General features: G+C 36.8%; 1 protein-coding gene across 4 annotated transcripts; it reads right to left on the bottom strand.

Annotated features, from left to right (window-relative positions):
* Positions 1–1,700: 1,700 nt before the first annotated feature.
* LOC120328883 (beta-1,4-glucuronyltransferase 1-like) lies at positions 1,701–17,802 on the bottom strand. Of its 4 annotated transcripts, none has more exons than XM_078114778.1 (11): positions 16,438–17,802; positions 16,183–16,246; positions 15,996–16,103; positions 15,489–15,605; positions 13,672–13,828; positions 13,130–13,296; positions 12,794–12,886; positions 12,360–12,488; positions 11,942–12,091; positions 11,351–11,424; positions 1,701–2,505 (listed from the first exon to the last, which is right to left on the bottom strand). In XM_078114778.1, the coding sequence occupies exons 1-11, from the start codon at positions 16,575–16,577 to the stop codon at positions 2,418–2,420; spliced, it is 1,287 nt and encodes a 428-aa protein (XP_077970904.1). In that variant the 5' UTR covers positions 16,578–17,802; the 3' UTR covers positions 1,701–2,417. The 4 variants fall into 4 exon arrangements, with proteins under 4 accessions (XP_077970904.1, XP_077970905.1, XP_039251378.2 ...); XM_039395444.2 differs by lacking the exon at positions 1,701–2,505 and adding an exon at positions 10,196–11,000; XM_078114779.1 differs by lacking the exon at positions 11,942–12,091.
* Positions 17,803–18,193: the final 391 nt, after the last annotated feature.

Raw genomic sequence — 18,193 nt, forward strand, 5'->3', positions numbered from 1 at the left:
GCAGCTCTTAGATTGTTTTCCAAATAAGTTGCGCCGGCACTTTTTGCGACATTATGCAACATTGATAATATGTAGTATAGTGATTATCTACTACAGCCGTATTCTCTTCTTTTTACTAATGAGCACAGCACTGAAACATCACTCGCCTTCAAATTGTGTAATTGGTCAATAGACGGGAATGCATCGGAATATTACTGTATCACCTGACGCCTCATCGGAATTTCAGTGCAATTATAATTTCGCTTGTGGTCTCTATATAATCAAGTTACTGTATCACCTGACGCCCCATTGGAATTTCAGTGCAATTATAATTTCGCTTGTGGTCTCTATATAATCAAGTTATTGTAAGTTTATTACAACTAGGCGTATGATCATAGCATAATTCATTGCATGCTGGGTTAAGTTAATCAAGACGGCAGAAATTGCAAACAATTTTTAGGGTCTGCATCTTTGTCTGTCAATCTGACAATGGACAACCACACTAGTAAGACTAACGATGCACTAGTAACGATGTGATGACCCGAACTATACACGAATAGATTGATGAGGTATTTTTGTAGCCTACAATATTATTCATCGTTTTAAAATGCTAATGCTGATACCCTCGATGAACAATTCGAAATGAACACAGCAGACTGGAATTGACCGCTATATACAAACATTGTAACGGTAGGCGTCAATTTATACAACACCCACAGTGCTACTTGGGTAGAATAAACTGATGACTTCGACACAAATAAGACGCATTTTCCTTTTATAGCTCTGCCGATTCGATTTAATACGATTTCAATTATAATGATTGACATGGGATTTGAACTTCAGATCTCCTGCGACGAAAAAAGTCAACACGACGACGCGCTCTTGGTGGTGATTGATATAGTGCGAGGCGCGTAGTTATCTTCGTGCTAGGCGATGAAGCGAAAAGACAGTGGAGTCATGAAAACCAGAGAATAGAGACGAGTGAATTTTGAAATCCAGGGAACGCCGGGGGAAAGTTGTACATTGTATTACATTGTTGTTGTTACTTTGTATACTATGCCTAAGAAGCTATTTTGGTTGTGTTTTTTAAAAACAAATCGCGAAAAAAGCAGTCTCAAGCAATTATCTTTCCGTACCCAACCGTTCACTCAAGACGCTCAAAAAAATCATTGCAGCTACATATCGCACCCTAGCGGAGCAAATTATACCACGTGAATGCGAAATTTCTGCTGAATCGATGTGACGCTCTGAATCTGCAATGGCATCTTGAAGTCAGGCGTATATATTTGAGTCTTGGTGTGCGGAAGGAAATTTGATTGTAGCAATACATAGTTTCTCAGTTAATCCCAGTTTATTTGGGGCATGGTTTCAGGGTAGAGCAGTTCGGAAAGAAGGTTAGATATTGATATTTCAACACACGAAAGTATTAATGAAAGTTAGGAGCCATCGTAATTTGGACCCAATTTCTTTCATAATACTTAAATTCGTTGATAGGAAAGACTCTGCAGTTTGGGTGCCAATAAAGAGACAATTACACTTGATATTGCTTTTGAATCTGGTTTAATACAAGCAACGCGTTGTCTGATAAATGCCATGTCCCACACTTGTCCCATTTCAGCAAACCTGCTACAGTTGTCTCATGCCTATCCCAATTGTTCCACTGTTCCTAGACCAATATCTCATATAATAGGAGCAGATGGTTGAAGTAAGCATAACAAGTGGAATTCATGCTACGTTCTGATATAGCATAGATATATTGTTCGGTAAAATGTTAGAGACACCCCAAGCAAAGACACATTGTTGAGCACGATGAGGAGATCCAACTTTCATTGGCCAATTTCACGCCACGAACGTTAAATAATCATGGTTCAAAGGATTTTTGAAAATCTCATCGACCAAATATATCTTAGCTTATTTTATAAATCATATATATATATATCAACACTTGTTCGTCTGAGCTGGCAGTCCTCCCTTCCTAAAAAGACGTCGTTCCACTAAATTAACTTGTCTGATTTAGCAATTATTGTTCTGGCATCAATCCATCTGAGATTCGATTCAAATGGTCAAGAGGCCGAATCAGAATCTTGCACTTCGGTGATACCTTTGGCATCGTTGATATATATTCGCGATGTAAACGGAAATGAGAAATAATTTATTGAAGAAAAAAGAAATAATAATTTTTAAATAACAAAATCTTATTAGCGCACGTGCTATATGATCTATTTGATGTGTATTACTTGTTTAAATAATTCTATTACATAAGTTATATATATAACTGATATCAGGCAATCTAAAGTGATTTTCTTATAGACAAAATCAAAATTCAGTTGAGGAACTGCCACGACCAACTATTACCATCATAGCAAACATGTGTTTCATTTCCTCCTAAGATCTTCATAATTTTTTCAGTTACAGTTGTTCACAGTTACTTCCACTTTTTATCTTGCTCCTTCCTTCAAAATGTTGGGCTTAAAACGGCTTGCAACAACGCCGCGTCCATGAGATATTGGTTGCGGTGCTGATCTCCTGTAAATATTGAGAAGCACGCCGTTTAAATATTGTTAACAGAATCCATTTCTACTGTGTTCACTAGCATCTTTAACGCCATTAGGCATGTCGTGTTTGCGGATACAAAAGGTGATAAGTAACTGTTTTATGTGTATTTCGTTGTTATGAAACCAGAGTCGTATGGATAACCCCAACTGGTAAGCAAGATAGGAGCTGAATTTGTGCAAAACATACGTGAATTGTCATGAGAAAAATTTTACGCAGTTTTTGTGGGTAGTTCACCTAAGAAGCTTTTTTTATTGTGCTGTTCAAAAACACAAAATATTCAACCAGTGGTTCGATGAAAAGTGTGTTGGGACTCTTCTCCGCGCTATGCGCCAACCAGGATGCTGTTTGGGGAACGATACTCGACAAATTACGACATTCTTCATCTAATATAACATAAATATCCGCATTGCGATTTATTCTGAAGCAATCATGTACAAGGAGAGAGGTTTCAGCGAAGCCATAAATTTATTGTTTTCAAAATGTCAGTTACGTACGATGCAAATTGTTGGCGGCTTGTTTGTTGTTGCTTAGTTTGTTTTTCAACTAATTTCCACCGGCGCCTGTCGAAACATTGGTAATGTGCAGTAATTTGCAATTATCCACTATAATCTTTTGTTGATGAAATTTCGATTTTAGGGTCTGCAAATAGACCTGCTAATTTAACAACAGAAAAATCATCTAGGAAAGGGGAAAGATCTGGCGGTCATTCACATCAGTGCAACGACTGCAAAGGTTCTCCGGGTCTAACTGTGCACGAAAAATAGTAAATATCCAGTTCGGGCTAGGGTTAAGAATACAGATTACGATGGAAATTCAAATTTTCAAATCATTCCGAACCCTAACTAGATAATTTCAAATTTATTATTTTGCAACGTGGCGGGGGTGTCTTTCTCAAATCTCCCACTTTTGCATTAGTGGCGGGGGCTTTCTACAAGAGATCCAAATATTCCTTATGTAGGGTTCCCGTTTAATTATATTTTAAATAATATGACATAGGGTTTGAACTTGAGATCTCTAACTTGCGACGCATTCCAGCACAACGCGCTCTCGTCTATCGATAGATGAAGTGGAACGGGCGCACATTGTTTGCCTCGTGCTCGGCGATGAAACGGCAAGACTGCAGTGAAATAATGAAAAACAGATCCTGAGAAAACAGAGAAGAGCGACGTTACTACACAACTACATCGTCACAGGCGGAGAACCATTCTAGAAAGTAGTAGTATATATATAACCTTTATTGATAAATATGGTACAAGTTTAATGTGTGTTGTATTCCAAGGAATTTTACGCGGCATGTGTATATTCGACTAAGAAGCTCCTCTGATTGTAATATTCGAAAACACATATGCCGAAATCACTTCAACCCGGCATGAGAACGTGATTTAAATCAAAATTCTAAGCCACGTTAATCAAATAATCCAGTCTAGAAAGTAAAGTATGAATAAGCATCCTGTGCAATCTTACTTATTATGTGTATATTGCCGAAGAGGTTATTTTCGTTGTGGTGTTTGAAAATGCATATGCACATGCGATGAACGATGCTCGGCAGATTGTCACGTACCTGGTCTAATTTCAAATAGATCAAATATATATCTTCATTTTGCCTTTTTTTGGAGCAATCATGTAAAAGCTGTTTCAAACAGCATGGGCGCTTCAAACTGACATAACCGGTTGAGGTTGCGTAAATAAGTGAATATAAAATTCCATTTTCGATGCAAATTGATGACAGCTCTGAATTGGTGTAAAACTGATTTTCGTCGGCGCTCGTCGCGACATTATGCAACATTGTTAATGTATAGTAATTTGCGATTACTCACTAATTTACAGTATTGGAAACATTTCTCGCCTCTAAGTCGCGAAATTGGTCAATAGCTCGGTATCAACAAGCTCGGGAACCTTACTCGATCACATCCCGCTTTACCTGAATTTCAGTGCAACTATAATTTCGTACTTGTGCGAATTACAAGGCTATGGAAAAAGTTAGAAAGAGGGGTTTACTGGGGTGCAATCACAACGGTGCGATGACCTAAGGTCTCATATTATATTAAACTATATATACACGAAATAGATTAATGGGATATTCTTGTAACATATAATATTATTCAGCGTTTAAACAGCTGTACTAATTTATTACATGATGATGCGCTCAGTAAAAAATGTGACATGAACACAGCAGACTGGAATTGACATCTATATATAGTTCTAACCTGGAACGCCATCATTCCGTGCACATTGATTACTCGTGCTCGGCAATAAAGCGACAAAACTGCAGTGAAATCATGACCATAAAAAAAACGATCGTGCAGATATTAGAAAATAACGACTTTTGCACTTAAACGACCCAAACACTGTAGTCACATGACCCACGCAACACTGGATAGGTAATTCAGTGCAGAAAGTAGTAAGAATAAACTTCACTCGTAAATAAGGTACACGACAAGCTCTTCTGATTGTGATGTTTGAAAACACATATGCACATGCTTTCGAGGAAAATTCTGTTTAGGACCCTTCTCGGCGCTATGCGTCAACTGTAGAGTCGAATGCATGATGAATGGAAAACGATGCTCAACAAATTTTCACGTTCTTCGTCTAATTGTACTTAAATATTCTTGTTTTGATTTATTCTGAAGCAACCATGTGAGAAGCTGTTTTAAACAGCACGGACGCTTCAAACTGACAAACCCGGTTGATATTGCATAAATTGATTGTTTATAAAATGCCAGTAATTTTCGAGGCAAATTGCTGACAGCTCTAAATTAGTTTTCCAACTGATTTGTACCGTCGCTCGTCGCCAAATTATGCAACATATAGTATAGTAGTTAATTTACGATTATCTTCTACAGGGAACACGCTGGGGAACCTTAATCAATCCTGCACATTATCGGAATTTCGGTGCAATTATAATTTCGCTCTTGTTCTCCAGATAATTAAGTTATTGTAAGTTTATTACAACTAAGCGCATGAAATCATATAGTGTAACGCATTACATGCTGGGTCATTGGACGAGAATGAAGTTTGGACTCGAAATCGGTAAATTAAATGAAAGATGCCTTAAAAGGAATAGACCATCCGTTGTTGATGCAGCGAGATGCTTGCGAATTGCGTTATTCAGGGCGACACAATCTGCAGCTATATATGAAGTGTCATTGTGGGTCTGCATCTATGCCTGTCAATTTAATAACGGAAAATGGCCTTGAAAAGATGAGTTTACGAGCGTTCATTCATATTTTTCCAACGACTGAAAGGTCCGATATTATCTTCGGGTCAAATTATACACGACATAGATTGATGAGATATTTTAGTAGCATAATATGAGAATATTCCGCGTTTAAACATGTTGATACTCCCAGTAAAACTGCGCCATGAACACAGCAGACTAAAATTACCTCTATACAGTAACAGTAGCCGTTGATTTATACAATACCCATAGCTTAATTATTGGCTTTGACTCCAATGAAGCATTTTTTTATAGCTTTGTCCACCCAATTTAATTACATTTTGAATAAAATCATCGACATAGGGCTTGAACTTCAAATCTTTAACCTGCAACGCCAACAGTCCCGCGCAACGTACCCTGGTCCATCGATAGATGAAGTGCTACGCTTGGAGATTGATTGCATCGCGCTCGGCGATGAAGCAATTATGTAAAAAACTGTTTGAAACAGCGTTGGCGCTCAAAACCGCCAACCCGGTTAACGTTGCAAAAATTGATAGTTTATAAAATCCCATTCATCTCCGATGCATATTGCTGGCAGCTCTAAATTAGTTTTCGATGATATGTAGTAGTGTGATTACCTACCACACCTGTATTCTCCTCTTTTTACAATGTACTCACAATATTAAAACTTGTCTTCTCAAATTGCGAAATTGTCCAATGGACAGGGATGCAACATGTTCGGAATCGTACTTGGTCATCTCACGCTTTATCGGAACTTCATTGCAACTCTGACAATTTCCCAAATATCTGTGCATTGTGAAAGTATCACAATTAGTGGTATGAGAAAATATAATATGATTGGTTCCATGCTTGGCGATGTGACGAGATTAGAGTTTGGACTCGAGATATTTTTGTAACACATAACATATAATATTATTCAGCATTAAAAATGCTCTACTAATTTGTTACATGCTGATACTTTCAGCACAAATATTCGACATGAACACAGAAGACTGAAATTTACCACCCGATATAAACCTTGCAACATTAGGCGTCAGGTCATGCGACAGGTTTCTGTCAATTAATGACTTCGGCCCAAAAGAAACGTAACTTGACCTAGTTGGCGCTGTCCAACTAATTTAAGTACATTCCGATTGACATCCCAGCCTGCGACGCACACAGTCCTGCAGCGCGCTCTCGATGATTGTTAGATGGAGTGCGGGGCGCGCACATAGCTTCGTGTTTGGCGACGAAGCGCAAGGAAAACACACTGCTCTTGATTGACAATACACGTTATTTGTAGCTGGCTGAGCGTTGACAACGCAGCGATTATAATTACAGCAATATTACAATGATTTGCCGAGAAGTGCAACATCCGGTACGTGATGATGTTTTCAACGCGCGGAAAAAACAATTACTTGCGCCGATACGTCTACCAGGGTGGTCCAAGGTTGTCGGCTCCACGGGCCACAAAATTATTTTTGCATTGTTCGCGGGCCACAATAGTGCCAAGAATAAGTAAACAGTGCAATACAAAACAAACACCTTTATTGTGCAAACACATAGTTATCCGGCATAGCCATTCTAGGCTAATAGAATCTGCATTCGATTTTTAGTTTTCTATGATGCCTATATTGTTTGCATATATTCTCGACCAAAAAGTTAAAAAGCCAGATAACAATTTTGACCGCCAAGCACATCATTCAACTTCGCTACTTTCCCCAGCTATTCATAACACTATTTAATTCATTGACAATAGTGATGACAATACGTCAAAAGATTTTTCTGATTGATTTTGTGACGAAACAACACGAAATGCGATTTTTTGATTACTCTCCGAATGTGATGCGGGCCACAGATAATGAAGCGGCGGGCCACATGTGACCCGCGGGCCTGGGTTTGGACCACCCTGGTCTACATCTATACCTGTCAATCTAACAAAGGAAAATCGCCCTGGAAGAGGGGTTTACTAATGTCAATTCACAATGGTGGTGCAACGACCGAAAGGTCTCGTATTATCTTCGAGTCAAACTATATACGAAATAGATTTTCCTTAGCATATAATATTCTTTAGCGTTTTAACATGCTGATACACCCGATAAAAATATGGTAAGAGAACAGCAGTCTGCAATTGAATACTATATACAAACATTGTAACAGTAACAGTCAGGTTGAGCAACACCCACAATTTTACTTTGGTAGATATTTTCAATTGATTGATGATTTCGGTTAAAATAAAGCTCATTTTTTTCTTATAAATCATTGCCGGCCTAATTTATTTATTTTTTAATCAGAATGATTGACATGGGGCTTGAACTTCAAATCTCAAACCTGCGACGCGCTCTCGGCAATGGATGGACGCACTGCAAGGCGCGCTTTTGAAATCACTTCGACCCACCTGGAGAACGCAGAATAAATCAAAATCCTAAGCCACACTGAACAAATAATCCAGTCAGGCAGTGCTGTATTCCGAAGAATCTTACGCAGTAAATTCTTCTGATTGTAATATTCAAAACACATATGTACATTCCACTACATTGTACATGCATAATATTAAACTATTAGTTCGAGGGAAAGCGTGTATTGGTTCTGTTTTCGGTGCTATGTGCCAGCTATAGAGTCGAACGAAAATTCCAACGATCTTCGTCTAATTAACAGATATCTTTATTTAGATTTATTCTGAAACAATCATGTACACGAAGCTGTGTCAAACAGCATGGACGCTTCAAACTGACAAAGCCCGGTTGATGTTGCTTATATTTATTGTTTAAAAAATGCCAGTTATATTTAATGCAAATTGTTGGCAGCTCTTAGATTGTTTTCCAAATAAGTTGCGCCGGCACTTTTTGCGACATTATGCAACATTGATAATATGTAGTATAGTGATTATCTACTACAGCCGTATTCTCTTCTTTTTACTAATGAGCACAGCACTGAAACATCACTCGCCTTCAAATTGTGTAATTGGTCAATAGACGGGAATGCATCGGAATATTACTGTATCACCTGACGCCTCATCGGAATTTCAGTGCAATTATAATTTCGCTTGTGGTCTCTATATAATCAAGTTACTGTATCACCTGACGCCCCATTGGAATTTCAGTGCAATTATAATTTCGCTTGTGGTCTCTATATAATCAAGTTATTGTAAGTTTATTACAACTAGGCGTATGATCATAGCATAATTCATTGCATGCTGGGTTAAGTTAATCAAGACGGCAGAAATTGCAAACAATTTTTAGGGTCTGCATCTTTGTCTGTCAATCTGACAATGGACAACCACACTAGTAAGACTAACGATGCACTAGTAACGATGTGATGACCCGAACTATACACGAATAGATTGATGAGGTATTTTTGTAGCCTACAATATTATTCATCGTTTTAAAATGCTAATGCTGATACCCTCGATGAACAATTCGAAATGAACACAGCAGACTGGAATTGACCGCTATATACAAACATTGTAACGGTAGGCGTCAATTTATACAACACCCACAGTGCTACTTGGGTAGAATAAACTGATGACTTCGACACAAATAAGACGCATTTTCCTTTTATAGCTCTGCCGATTCGATTTAATACGATTTCAATTATAATGATTGACATGGGATTTGAACTTCAGATCTCCTGCGACGAAAAAAGTCAACACGACGACGCGCTCTTGGTGGTGATTGATATAGTGCGAGGCGCGTAGTTATCTTCGTGCTAGGCGATGAAGCGAAAAGACAGTGGAGTCATGAAAACCAGAGAATAGAGACGAGTGAATTTTGAAATCCAGGGAACGCCGGGGGAAAGTTGTACATTGTATTACATTGTTGTTGTTACTTTGTATACTATGCCTAAGAAGCTATTTTGGTTGTGTTTTTTAAAAACAAATCGCGAAAAAAGCAGTCTCAAGCAATTATCTTTCCGTACCCAACCGTTCACTCAAGACGCTCAAAAAAATCATTGCAGCTACATATCGCACCCTAGCGGAGCAAATTATACCACGTGAATGCGAAATTTCTGCTGAATCGATGTGACGCTCTGAATCTGCAATGGCATCTTGAAGTCAGGCGTATATATTTGAGTCTTGGTGTGCGGAAGGAAATTTGATTGTAGCAATACATAGTTTCTCAGTTAATCCCAGTTTATTTGGGGCATGGTTTCAGGGTAGAGCAGTTCGGAAAGAAGGTTAGATATTGATATTTCAACACACGAAAGTATTAATGAAAGTTAGGAGCCATCGTAATTTGGACCCAATTTCTTTCATAATACTTAAATTCGTTGATAGGAAAGACTCTGCAGTTTGGGTGCCAATAAAGAGACAATTACACTTGATATTGCTTTTGAATCTGGTTTAATACAAGCAACGCGTTGTCTGATAAATGCCATGTCCCACACTTGTCCCATTTCAGCAAACCTGCTACAGTTGTCTCATGCCTATCCCAATTGTTCCACTGTTCCTAGACCAATATCTCATATAATAGGAGCAGATGGTTGAAGTAAGCATAACAAGTGGAATTCATGCTACGTTCTGATATAGCATAGATATATTGTTCGGTAAAATGTTAGAGACACCCCAAGCAAAGACACATTGTTGAGCACGATGAGGAGATCCAACTTTCATTGGCCAATTTCACGCCACGAACGTTAAATAATCATGGTTCAAAGGATTTTTGAAAATCTCATCGACCAAATATATCTTAGCTTATTTTATAAATCATATATATATATATCAACACTTGTTCGTCTGAGCTGGCAGTCCTCCCTTCCTAAAAAGACGTCGTTCCACTAAATTAACTTGTCTGATTTAGCAATTATTGTTCTGGCATCAATCCATCTGAGATTCGATTCAAATGGTCAAGAGGCCAAATCAGAATCTTGCACTTCGGTGATACCTTTGGCATCGTTGATATATATTCGCGATGTAAACGGAAATGAGAAATAATTTATTGAAGAAAAAAGAAATAATAATTTTTAAATAACAAAATCTTATTAGCGCACGTGCTATATGATCTATTTGATGTGTATTACTTGTTTAAATAATTCCATTACATAAGTTATATATATAACTGATATCAGGCAATCTAAAGTGATTTTTTTATAGACAAAATCAAAATTCAGTTGAGGAACTGCCACGACCAACTATTACCATCATAGCAAACATGTGTTTCATTTCCTCATAAGATCTTCATAATTTTTTCAGTTACAGTTGTTCACAGTTACTTCCACTTTTTATCTTGCTCCTTCCTTCAAAATGTTGGGCTTGAAACGGCTTGCAACAACGCCGCGTCCATGAGATATTGGTTTCGGTGCTGATCTCCTGTAAATATTGAGAAGCACGCCGTTTAAATATTGTTAACAGAATCCATTTCTACTGTGTTCACTAGCATCTTTAACGCCATTAGGCATGTCGTGTTTGCGGATACAAAAGGTGATAAGTAACTGTTTTATGTGTATCTCGTTGTTATGAAACCTGAATCATTGAATTAAGTCGGGCTTGCGCAAAACTGTTATGAGCAAACACTAAATTTCCAAGCAAAGATGTTGTTGGCAAACGGCGATGTGCAGAGTAATGGCATACTCCAGAAAAATATTACGTAATTGAGTATTCTCCACCTGCATGAAATATTACTTAATACTGATTATCAATTGATATAATTAATTTCTCACCTTTTTCCTGGAGGAATCCAAAGTTCAACAGGTGAACACGTTCTGTTTGTGTTGTATTTCTTTTGTAGATCATCCTTTGTGGTAGATAACATAATAATGGGGTTACATAGAGGCTATAGACCTAATCATGATTGTTCGGCTAAACGAATGTTTGTAGTTTTTATTCACTGATTTTGTAACTGTGAGTTTTCCACGTACAATTTTTAAGAAAGTGACATTTACCATAATACATTTAATTTTAGACCGGTTACCGCAATTGGACAGACAGGTGTGTATGAATCGTCACACCATGCAACAAATCATTACTACGCATTGTCGCCAATTCTCGCTATTAACATCTTCGAAATTCCCACTTTGTGCCATATTAAAATACTTTAAAACAGCTGTAAAGCTACATGTACAAACTTATAGGAAGCAAAAAAAATCGTGATAGCAAGTAGCTTTCTTTTTAAACTGAGAGTTCAAGTGCAAAATTAATGTTTACCAAGAGAGATCTGGGAATCTGAGCTGCAGCCTGCAGGGTTGTACCACACACGTGCACGGAGTATATTTGAAGGCCACGTTCAAGATAATAACAAATAAATATAATACCTTAAAATGATAATTGAACAGGATCCAGTTTTGAGCGTTGTCTTTGTCTTTATTTGCGTAAAAGTTGCCTCTGAACTTCCAACCGTGATGGACAACAAATGCGTTATTGAGAACTGCAAATTTATATCCTGCTATGTGTAGCTCGCATATCTGGAAGGGAATTGGAGCTAGAAATTAAGGTCCGTTTAAAATGTCCTTATTACAACCTCTCATCATCATAATTCAGGACGTTTTCAAAGTATAACATGATGGTTGGTGTTGTAGTACACACTGAACAATGTCTAGTTTTGACTTTCTATTGAAGCACGAGTCACCAAACTAACCCCTGAGGGCCGGATACGAAAATTCCCATATCGCGATCTAAATTAATATTTTATTTCTGCCGCGGATTTATGCTTTTTTGCCGTGTGCAACATACCTGTTGAATTCTGTCGAATCCATATTGTTTAAATCTCTCATCAAAAAGAGGAACATTACGATGTGATATGTAGAAAGGTTCCCAACTTTTGTCCCAATCAGCATAAAAAGCGACTTCAAGATTCGAAACCTAAAAATTAATTCAAATATTTTATTTTTATACAACTTGTATGAAGGATTATATGAGCCGTAAAGCACTCATCCTATATGAGACGACTTTAGGAGAGTAAACGAGAATCAGCATGTTTTCGATTTGTTAATGTGTACTAATCGGCTTTGGAATTATATGATTGAAAATTGGGTGATTTCAGCTTTTTGACCAACTTCGAACAAATTTTTAATTTTATATTTTGAGTTACAATTTGTACTTACAGTGTTCAGAGCGAACTTATGACACGAAAGGCTTGTGTTGACAATAAAATAAAAAATCATTACCTGTGGAATTTTTCGCCAAAGATCAAAATTTTCGCTTCTGTGGCACCACCAGCAAGTCTCATTGTGAAAGGTTCGTACGGTACCAGTACGAATCTGAAAAAAAAGGAATCAAATGATGAAGCAACGCTGCTAATCACAGAATAAAATAGCAATATTGTTGATGCGTGATTACCCATCGTGGGTGCGTGAAAATTTCCGAAATTCAGGATGATTCTTGTGATTAAAGAATCATTTAAATTTTGTAATTTATTTTGTAAATAATGCTGTACGCGTATATATCAAGAGCAATTTTTTTACGAAGTCGTAGTATATTTGATTGTATGAGAAATAACTTACCCCAGATAAGAGTTCAGTTTTGTTCGATGGCATTTTGATACCTTTCTTTATTTCGAAAGCAGCGACAACAAAAACAGTTTGCTCCGTTAAAAGTCCAAATAAGGAATGACGATACGCAAAATTGTTAAACTCCTGACGTAACTCAAGGTTTGGCATTGTGTCGATATCTGACAAAATATATATATATTGAGTATTGTTTTCATTGCAATTGTGCATTCTATCAAATGTAAATAAGCTTTATGAAAATATTGTTTATGTTTTAGAAAATGTTAGGTATAATCGAGGTAGATACTCTTTTAATTGTTGGTAACGGCCCAAATATCGGGTATCATGAACCAAATATTTAACATTTCAGAAAAGACAAACTGACGCACACTCTTCAATGGCATTTTATAAATACTAAAACAAACTTGAAAAAAAAATCGGAATCTTAACCAATGCTGTACTGAAAGAGTTCACAAAAAGAATTAAAAAAAAGCATCGCTTCATTACTAATAAATAATTGTATAGAATAGAATCCTTGTAACAAATATGAAACTCACCAATAAGTAGTACAAATTCAGTTATAACTCCCTTCCTTGCAACATTTCTTAGTATATTATGAGGGAATGGGATATTTCCAACGACATAGTTCTGATAACCATAGTTTTGTAATTTGTCCAGAAGTGCCGAACACGATAGATCTTGCCAGACACCAACCTATAGAAGTGGGATTTGTAAGAATATACAATTCCTATAATTGATATAATGATGTTATGAGAAAATATATTAGCGTTGTATTAACCCTATATTCCCCGACAATCTACGGCCTTCTTGACACCCCTAATTAAAAATTGTCATTTCTATTCGTTTAAAAATGATAGCAACACCACTTTGGTATGTCTGAAAAGCCGTTCTTGAACGCCCGCTGACATGCGGCGCTCAAAATACGCAGCCCGTTCTCTCTAATTTGTATGGCCGGGAAAAGATAAAAATTTCAAAAAATTTTCAATTTTTTTGTTTTCAATTTGAGCCTTGTAGTATACACGCGCGAGAGACTCGAATGTATTATGTCTGCTGTAAAGCGCGTTACGTCATCTTTCAAACGAGTGCTCAGTGAAGCTTGTAATGCGAACCAGACGATAGATATTCGATTGATAATCTTCGCGTGTCAGTAACGAGCTGTCTCACTTTTGCGCGTAGTCGACAAACTAACTAGTCTGGAATTCTTCAGTTGCGTCTCGCGGGCCAAGGATTGATCGTTTGCAAAGTAGTTTTGTATTTATAAACTTAGACACACTTGCACTAATAAAGAAAATCACACTATAATTAAAATGAAAAATATATACACAAACATACATTACATTTATATACATAAAAATCATAATAAATGATATATACATAAAATGGATGAATATACAAAGGTAACACAAAGTATCTATCGCCAATATTCCATTTTTTATGATAATCTACGAAGCAACTTTTGCCGGTTGCTACGCAGAGATGCACGTCACATTCTATGCAAACAGTAGTGCTTCTCGAAACTGATCGCACTCGCTATGCATAACAAAAATAATAGATAAACGCTTGGTGCAAGAATTTGTTGACTTTGTTTTATATATTCACGAAATTATTGGCGTAAAGAAGGCCTTAGATTCTTTGGTCTTGCTTTTTCCATCTAGAGTCCTTTTTTCGTCGAGGGAATGTAACAGCCGCCATAACAAACTTGTTTACGATCATAACTCTGCACGTGACGCAGAGATGACCTCGTTATGCATAACAAAAATAAATAGATACTATCGTGACCCCACGCTTGGCGCAAGAATTTGTTGACTTTGTTTTATACATTTGCGAAATTATTCGCAAAGAAGGCCTTATTATATGCAGCCAGACTAATGGGCGCAAATAAGCGTATAATATGTCGATACACCAAGTAGAAAAAACAACAAAAAAAAATTAATGACAAATGTGTCGCCGACTGTAATTTGCACAGGTGCGATTACAAGTATACTCTGATCAAGCATGGACCAAGGATAAACACACACTAGACGCCGTTGTAACAACGAACTACTCTGAAATAGTTTAGACATCCCCAAAACAGTAAATTAGCAACCTATAGCCGGATTATCACCTGGGATAAGGTGATCGTCTATATTCCTCCTTTAGGGGAGAAAAGGGTTTAACTAAGCACGCCCAGTCAAAGACATTTCATTAAGCATTAGCGCTATGATATCATATTAAACTGTTTAATTTTGTTCTAGGTGATCAAAATATATATTTTACATTCTAAGATGTTATTTTGGATGAAATATTCGGAACGTAGATTTTCGTCCTCCAGAAATAATACGAGCAATATAATGAATGATATAAATAAACTCACTTTGCTCACATCAGCGGGATGCTGTGCCGGGTACACAAGGTGAAAATACACGTATTTACGGATATCCGAGAAGCATTTTCTCAATATATCTATTGCATCATCGGCATAACTTGCATCCTGTATTTTAATAAAACATAAATAAAACGTGTTTTTTGAAAAAGTACTTTGAAGAAAAAACAACTAACTGACTCAAAAAATCTTGCATTTATGAATATTCGATTTGCCATATAGCCTATGAATTGTTCATATAAACTTGAAAATGAAATAGAATAAACTTGTTTAAAATAAACACCACAATATAATACTTTATTTCGGAAACTCAAATTCACAAAATACAGGAATAATAAACTCGGACTTAACGCAAAACGGAACTTTCTGGGGACCGCCACAAAACACAACTACTTGAAACGTTAATATTACTTAACTAAACTCGAGGAAGAGAAGTGAGAATTATTGGCTTTGGCTTTAAGTAATAAATAAATAAACTTGATATTTGAATGAATTTACCAAATTCGGGGCAAACACTGTGCAGGATATCGGTCCCTTCCATCGCTCTGCTAACTCCACCAAATGGTGCAAATGATTGACCGAACATTGTGTGGCAATAGAGACATCCTGTAAAAGCAATCGTATATATATATATCAATAACATGCGGATTGCAGCGTATACGTGGTTTTAAATTGAAAATCTTACATGGTAGGTGTAATCTTGGGGTATTCCCTGGTGTTTGTAGAACTGTATAATTCGATATTCCGCACTGTATATAATAATGTTTAGAATTAGAATCGATGGTGAAGTATTTTTGATAGAAAAAAGTACAAAAAACATAGCCACGATCCGAGATATTTCGGGACCAAAATATTTTAAATTGTGCTCTTGTTTTGTTCCTGTTCTTGCTTTTACTGTAGTAATATATATATATATAAATTATTCGAGCAATATACTAACCTATAATCTACGGTATCACCGGCAAGGTGTACGCTTGGCTCGGGATCGATGTCTTGCGAATTGTAGATAATTAAAGCTGCGACTTGAAATAATACGAGTACACCTAACTTTGTAAGCAGGTTTACACGAAGACAGACCATAACATAAATTATAAAATCTAATTGTAGTAAAATGGGTAAATCAGGGCAGCGTATTTCAACGATTAATTACGATTAAAAGTTATCCTCGCTAATTCTTCAAGTTAAAATTCTTCATAAGCAACTACATTCAATTCGACCAAATTATTGAATTTAGGGCGCTCCAGAAGTGTGTGTACCAATATGGTGGTAACTAATTTTGTTCGCCTACTTTACATCAAGTTGTGTAAAGAGACTGAAACCTATGAGCAGGGGGGTATATTCACTTGGCTAACACAGACAATCCCCGCACTCGTAATAAAACTAAACTAAGGAAAATTGGAATAAAATTATGGCCCAACCCTAACCTGGTTGGTACGCACACTACGGGAATACTGAATTTAGAGTCGTAACTAATACACGCCTATGTCTATGTAAATAATGTTCGTTACTGTCATCAATAAACAATATTGATTTCTGTTACAAACCAGAAAATATATAGTGTATTGCATTTTGTTGCCCATCCGTGATAATCTATTTAAACAGCTCGGGGATCTGAAATAGTATACTGCACCAATACGCTGTGCGTTCTCAATATTATATCAATGAAATCTTTAAAATCCCCAAACGGGTTATCCAATTACAATACTTTCAATTATATAATGCTATCGAATTGCTCATAATTCTTTGGAAATTTCTTGTAAAATTTGTCTACGACCCTACTTATTTAATTAAACCCCGGCGTGCTATCGTCTGCTTGAACACGCCGAGGAGCTAAGATAACGCTCGAATGAACTTTATCAAAATACGCACTTGATTGAACAATTTCCATTGTATACCGACGTTCGGATTGAATTCAAATTATAGGTTTCTAGAAAAATGAACGATAAGTATAGACTTCGAAATATCTCTAATATATATATATATAATTTCCACAATCATCTTATAAAAAATCCCACCTCAATAGATCTTGTTAGTTTAATCTATAGCCTATATACCACGGTTGATAGATTAATACAAGACTATTTCTAGACAAATTCATTTCGTAAAACGTATGCTTCAAACTCAACTTATCACGAGAACCATAAATACTTGACGTTTCACTACACATTGAAAATCTGAAATCTTTCAACGCGATAACATATTCAGTTTCTCGTAGCGTACAAGCAGTGCGTTTTCGTGATATATCTGAATACATATCAAACGGTATGATAGTCATGCAAATCTTTTCCTGATAACATCCAAGAACTGCTTTCGAACAGTAAAACAAAGCATACGAAACACATTTCAATCTGCAACCTAGTGAAATATCGATCAACAGCCTCGGGCATTTTAGCAGCTACAAGTCATTATTAACATGCGAGACGAGCATTCTGAAAGTATTTTCCGCCGGGAAGGGCGGGGTCGTCTGAAAGAAAATCTCAAACTATTCCTTTGTTCCCAGAATGCCCATAAACGAGACGATGTTTATGAATATGAGATTTTGGATAAAATTGCTTGAGCGCAAAATATTTTTCATATTCTGCTTCCATATTTCCATCGTTACCATTGCGCTTTACTTCTTAACCGCCACACCTAAATGTTATCATGTATTACGACACCATACAGAGACGGAAAGTCTGGAAATGTTTTCCGCCGGG

This window comes from Styela clava, chromosome 7, assembly GCF_964204865.1.
Source record: "Styela clava chromosome 7, kaStyClav1.hap1.2, whole genome shotgun sequence".
NCBI classification, from domain to species: Eukaryota; Metazoa; Chordata; class Ascidiacea; order Stolidobranchia; family Styelidae; genus Styela; species Styela clava.

Excerpts from the sequence above, each read along its gene's own strand:
- LOC120328883 (XM_078114778.1), bottom strand. The coding sequence starts at position 16,577 with ATGGTCTGTCTTCGTGTAAACCTGCTTACAAAGTTAGGTGTACTCGTA. Across the intron at positions 16,247-16,437 it reads GGTGATACCGTAGATTATAG|TGCGGAATATCGAATTATAC; the intron begins GTTAGTATATTG and ends TATTATATACAG. Across the intron at positions 12,489-12,793 it reads TTTGGCGAAAAATTCCACAG|GTTTCGAATCTTGAAGTCGC; the intron begins GTAATGATTTTT and ends ATTAATTTTTAG.